The sequence below is a fragment of the Mchenga conophoros genome, linkage group LG23 (genome assembly GCF_057382185.1).
Source record: "Mchenga conophoros isolate Kocher_MC1m ecotype Shallow Benthic linkage group LG23, M_conophoros_male_GT1.1, whole genome shotgun sequence".
In the NCBI taxonomy this organism is placed as follows: Eukaryota; Metazoa; Chordata; class Actinopteri; order Cichliformes; family Cichlidae; genus Mchenga; species Mchenga conophoros.
This window is the reverse complement of record NC_140547.1, coordinates 43,195,564-43,201,907: the sequence shown is the minus strand read 5'-3', so window position 1 is coordinate 43,201,907 and position 6,344 is coordinate 43,195,564. Positions and strand designations below refer to the sequence as shown.

Here is a 6,344-nt window from a genome sequence, read left to right as displayed (position 1 = left end):
GCTTTAAGAAAAGACATGAAAATGATATTAATGGTATGGTTTAGTGTGTTAATATAGGCCACAAATAGATAAAGGTGGACTTTCCTCAACCTAGAATTTTGAGCATAGCAGCAAAACCATAGATTTAACATAATTGGGAAAAAACAAGCCAAAGTTTGGCTTAAAATTTTACAGCTTGACCTCCCACTTGTCCCGATCCTGAGAAGAAGCTCAAAGGACAGTCAATCTCCTGATGAAGACCAACAGAGCATCGTGAACCTGAAGAATTAACAGCAGGCTGGTAAGAACAGTGTGACATAACTGTTTAAAGGCATTGAATGTGATATTTTGCCTGGCTGGGACTTAATCTACAAGGAAAATACTGAAAGGAAACGGAGAAGAAACAGATTGTGTTTGCTGGAGATTTAAGACAACAAAGGACACTTTGAGAAGGGTACAGGGGCCAGTGGGAAGGTGAAGCCCAGAGGAGTATAATTGGGTTGAAATTGAAGCCTGAAAAAGGCCCAACAGAGACTGTACTTCCTGAGAATTCTCAGGAGGAATAACATCACACAGAGACTGCTGGTGTCCTTCTACAGAGCCACCATTGAGAGTGTTCTAACTTACTGCATATGTATTTGGTACACTAGCTGCACAGGGGCTCAGAGGAAAGCACTCCAAGGGATCATTAACACCGCCCAAAAGATCACTGGCTGCCCTCTCCCCACACTGGACGTTCTACACAACGCCCACTGTTTTAAAAAGGCCCAAAACATCATAAAAGACACCTCACATCCTGGCCACTCCCTGTTCGAACTGTTGCCCTCAGGCAGACGGTACAGGGCAATCAGAGCAAGGACTAATAGACTCAAACACAGTTGTTATCCAACTGCAATAACACATCTGAATACTACAAAAAAAATGTCCATCACGCCACTCTTGTGTTAATCTATGCACGGTCTGAAGCATGTGTGTGGGAATGTATGTGAATGTTTTACTGTTACATCTTATTAGTATTTTAAGTATTCTATCTATTTTATTTATTGAATTTTATTGTTTTATTTATATTTTGATATTGCTAGGGATGATGCAATGATCGGGGACCATTCTTCATTTCGTTGTTCTCGTGACAATGACAATAAAGTTTCTGATTCTGATTCTGAACTCATGATGGTGTTTAGAGATGTCCACCAGAGCACAACAAAGAGTCTCTTGCAGATTAAACCCAGGCGATAAGGTCCATACCAAGTACTCCTAATGACGCCAACAGTTTGCAAAATCGCTGAGAGGCCCTTTTGGATCCACCAGAGCCATTGCAAAAAAGTGGAAGTGAGTGACAGCATAACCTAAAAGACACCACCACCCCGACTCTTTGGTGATCTACAGGTGAAGGGAGGGCTGATTGGGTATATCCCGCCTTCTACTTCTCACCTGTAGTCTACTCACCAGAGAAATCGGTGTGTCTGGTCATCATGAAGATTATTCTGTTTACCACCTTGGCCCTGCTGCTTACAGCATGGACTCTGATGCACTTAATGGATCAAGAAGCCAACTTGTATAGAAGGACATGGACATATGACAATTCACACCTGGTCGAAGTGACACAGGACCACATCCATCCCTGGATGAACAACGCCTGATACAGATATATATGCTCACACATGCCTACTACAACGCAGCATGCTATATTATATGGCAAACCTATGAATATGACTCAAGTGACATGCGCAGCAAGCTTTGCCAATCTAGATTATCAATATTCAGGAATTGTCCTAACCACAGCGACCCCCTGACTATGGGACTATCGTTTTGGGCTGTTTTTAAATGCATCGACCACCATCAACAAAGAGCAACTTCTCCTCACACTTGTCCAGCTGTCAAACTCTGAAAGAGTTACAGTTTCACCACTGAGCACTTTGAATGGTTATTTCTTTTATTTAAAAGCACTTATTCTAGCTGCATCATCAATACGACAAAAACTGTGACTTCAACAAAAATGTATCTAAAAATATTTAGGGGGAAATGTTCCTACACCCCTCATGTAAACGTTACACCTCCAAAAGGGAGAAATAATCAGAATAAGGCGTAATCATTGTCTTGATAATAATGACCATGAAAATGAAACTAGGCCTACCTTTAGTTCAGCACACTCAGTGTTACATAAAGACATGCGAACATGCCATCATCCATTCTGGAGCCTACTTTTAAAAAGAGCGAGCTGTTTATTCTGGCTGAGTAGCAAACAGAACCAACCATGACAACCTAAACTGGGAAAACACTTGGAAACCTTGAACACTGGGAATATGGAGACACAGGGGATAGGTGAACAGGCACTCTGACAAAGGACAGAGGAAAACAGAGACAATATATATAAGACAAGAAGTAACACAGACACCCTTTTCGGTGACAAAAAAGAGAAAATATCCAGTGAAAGGCAGTTATCTTGGAAAAACTGCCTTATTGATGTCAACGGTCAGAGAAAAATGTCTGATAGGAAGGCAACCGTAGCTCATACAACCATTTGTTGCAACCAAAGAATGCAGAAGAGCGTTTTGGTCAGCTAAGAACAGGAAATTGAAGCTACAGTTCTCAAATTTGACATGAGAAGATTGGATAAATGTTGCCTGGTCTGATGAGTCTTGATTTCTGCTCTGACATGCAGATGGCCGGGTCAGAATTTGGCATAAATAGCATGAAAGGATGGATCCATGCTGCCTTATGTCAGCTGTGCAGACTAGTGGTGGTGGTGTCACTGTGGGGGGGAGGGGCGGTATTTTTTTGCTGAAACGTTACATAGTGAGTGTGTGTGTGTGTGTGTGTGTGTGTGTGTGTGTGTGTGTGTGTGTGTGTGTGTGTGTGAGAGAGAGAGAGAGAACAACTTGAAACAAACTGCAGCAATAAGGGCAAACTAGTGCACAGTTATGTTTACGTGAGCGTTATTTTGTATGCATTTGTACAGTTCCATAACTGTGAGAATACATCGATAGCATTTAACTCTAGTAACAGGCATTTGTACCAGTAAGCATGAAAAAGTAGGGAAAAGAACTAGTATGTAAGCACTGACTAGTACTGTAAAGTATATGTGTATATAGGTCAATCGTGGCTCAAGAGTTCGCAGTTCATCCTGTAATTGGAAGGTTGCCAGATTGAGCCCCGCCTCCGACAGTCTCGGTCGTTGTGTCCCGGGGCAAGACACTTAACCCGTTGCCTACTGGTGGTGGTCAGAGGGCCCGGTGGCGCCAGTGTCCGGCAGCCTCGCCTCTGTCAGTGCGCCCCAGGGCAGCTGTGGCTACAATGTAGCTGCCATCACCAGTGTGTGAATGTGTGAATGACTGAATGTAGTGTAAAGCTCTTTGGGGTCCTTGGGGACTAAGTAAAGCGCTGTACAAGTACAGGCCATTTACTGTGCATGTGTTTATGCTCAAGTGTATGAATAAATTAGTCAGTTTTAAACAGTTGCAATTTAAACAGTAGAAGAGTGGCACTATATTTATATATTTATAAAGAATTTCAAACAACAATTAATTGATGGTCAAAGCAGGTTTATTTAATTAATATCCAGATTTCCAATTAGTTCCCAATTGATTCAGCAGCAAATCACATCACCAGTCACTTCAAGGCTGTATGTATTATTGTAAGGTAGACCCTACAATAATACATACAGAGAACCCAACAATCATATGACCCCCTATGAGCAAGCACTTTGGCGACAGTGGGAAGGAAAAACTCCCTTTTTACAGGAAGAAACCTCCGGCAGAACCAGGCTCAGGTCGGGGCGGCCATCTGCTGCGACCGGTTGGGGTGAGAGACTGAAGACGTTTGTTGTAGGTCTGATTGAAGGACTGATGTGATGGTAAGTTGTCTGCTGCTCCGCTTTGAATATTGAGAGATTAGTTGATGGATTTCAAGCCAAATTGTGCCCAAGTTTAAGACCACATTCATTGCTTTTTTTTGTTGATGTTATTGTTTTGGGCTTTTTTTCCACAAGAATTTCTAGCTCCCCTAGAATTCTGGCCACCCAAACGATGATTGCTGCTGAGAGAACACAAGGTTTTGTCCCCCTGTACTATTCATGTCAGTGCAGGGGGTTCTCCTTGAGAGGCCAGGGTGGAAAAAGGGATGCTTCAGAACCTCCGAGGGTGTTATGCGCAGATTTGCATCCAAGGCCAACATTTCTTTGATTAGCCTTACAAATAATGTTTGGCCATTTTCCGGTCCTCGCCTAACTTTCAGCAGTTTTTCGAGGTCATCGAGACACTTAAGTTTTATATATCGAGTTTCCTTTGATCGATAATGTGTCTCGTATTGAAATTGTTCTTGGGTCTTAAATGTCCAGCGCTGTTTGTTGTAGTTATCCTCGATGAAGTAGCAGTCAGTGTACAGGCCAGACTCTAGGAGATGATCTGGTAGCTGACCCTGGGTTTCAATTATGAATTTTAAAACATCATAATCGTCTTCCCCAGGATAGAGAGGCACCCCTGTAGCAAGCTCCACAGCTACCAGCCCCAGAGACCACATGTCGATTGCTTCGTCGTATGGAATGCCAAGCATAACCTCAGGTGCACAATAACCAATTGTCCCCACACGGTCACCAGGAATCACTGCAGAAGCAGGACATGCGAGGCCAAAGTCTATGAGTTTGACTTTGACGGGAGACTCACTGTGGTTCAGCACCATGATGTTTCCAGGTTTGAGGTCAGCATGCACTATTCCCACAGAACCCAGGTGGAACAGAGCATTTGCGAGCTGATGCAAAATTGGCCTGAGTTCTCTCATTGGGAGACCTCGGTTATTCCGGTCCCCAATGTAGTCCCACAGGCTTTGGTCAAGCAATTCGAAATTCAAGCAAATGCGCTGTCCATCGAGGAAATAGTCGTTCCATTCCACAATGTTGCACCTGTCTGGATCCAAGCGTCGTAGCTGCTCCAGGATGAAAATTTCCAGTTTTGCCTGGAGCAGAATTTCAGGGTCGCTCTTGTTGACTTTAATAGCAACGGTTTTGTTGTTTTTTGTATCGCGACATCTGGTTACCAAACCAAAGCCTCCTTCTCCAAGGAAAGCCTCTACCACGTGGTGATCTCCTAAAATGGTCCCTTCCGTTATTTGAAGATCATCTTCAGAGGCAGATGGGTTGGCTGAGGTGTTGATGTCTCCTTTTTGAGGAAATTCAACTGAGTTTTGGAAACTGCAGCTGAATTTTTGCAATCCATGACTTTTCCAGCTTGAAGGCTGCTGAGAGAGCACAAGGAGTTCTCCCCCTGTACTATTCATGTCAGTGCAGGGGGTTCTCCTTGAGAGGCCAGGGTGGAAAAAGGGATGCTTCAGAACCTCCGAGGGTGTTATGCGCTGATTTGCATCCAAGGCCAACATTTCTTTGATTAGCCTTACAAATAATGTTTGGCCATTTTCCGGTCCTCGCCTAACTTTCAGCAGTTGTTCGAGGTCATCGAGACACTTAAGTTTTATCGATCGAGTTTCCTTGGATCGATAATCTGTCTCGTATTGAAATTGTTCTGGGGTCTTAAATGTCCAGCGCTGTTCCTTGTGGTTATCCTCGATGAAATAGCTGTCAGTGTACAAGCCAGACTCTAGGAGATGATCTGGTAGCTGACCCTGGGTTTCAATTATGAATTTCAAAACGTCATAATCGTCTTCCCCAGGATAGAGAGGCACCCCTGTAGCAAGCTCCACAGCTACCAGCCCTAGAGACCACATGTCAATTGCTTCATCATATGGAGTGCCAAGCATAATCTCAGGTGCACAATAACCAATTGTCCCCACACAGTCACCAGGAATCACTGCAGAGGTGTTACATGCGATGCCAAAGTCTATAAGTTTGACTCTGACTTGAGACTCACTGCGGTTCACAACCATGATGTTGACAGGTTTGAGGTCAGCATGCACTATTCCCACAGAACCCAGGTGGAATAGAGCATTTGCGAGCTGATGCAAAATTGGCCTGATTTCTCTCATTGGGAGACCTCGGTTATTCCGGTCCCCTATGTAGTCTGACAGGCTTTGGTCGAGGAGTTCAAAATTCAGGCAAATGCGCTCTCCATCGAGGAAATAGCCGTTCCATTCGACGATGTTGCACCTGTCTGGATCCAAGCGTCGTAGCTGCTCCAGGATGAAAATTTCCAGTTTTGCCTGGAGCAGAATTTCAGGGTCGCTCTTGTTGACTTTAACAGCAACAGTTTTGTTGTTTTTTGTATCGCGACATCTGGTTACAACACCAAAGCTTCCTTCTCCAAGGAAAGCCTCCACCATGTGGTGATCTCCCAAAATGGTCCCTTTAGATATTCCAAGCTCATCTGAGCCGAAGGATGGGTTGGCTGACATGGTGTAATGTGTCTGTTTGCGCTGTG

The 6,344-nt window shown here is 44.0% G+C and overlaps 1 protein-coding gene across 1 annotated transcript; it reads right to left on the bottom strand.

Moving 5' to 3' along the window:
- Positions 1 to 3,669: 3,669 nt before the first annotated feature.
- On the bottom strand, positions 3,670 to 6,344 carry LOC146547993 (uncharacterized). Its single transcript, XM_085265188.1, has one exon. The coding sequence runs from the start codon at positions 6,316 to 6,318 to the stop codon at positions 3,982 to 3,984; it is 2,337 nt and encodes a 778-aa protein (XP_085121314.1). The 5' UTR covers positions 6,319 to 6,344; the 3' UTR covers positions 3,670 to 3,981.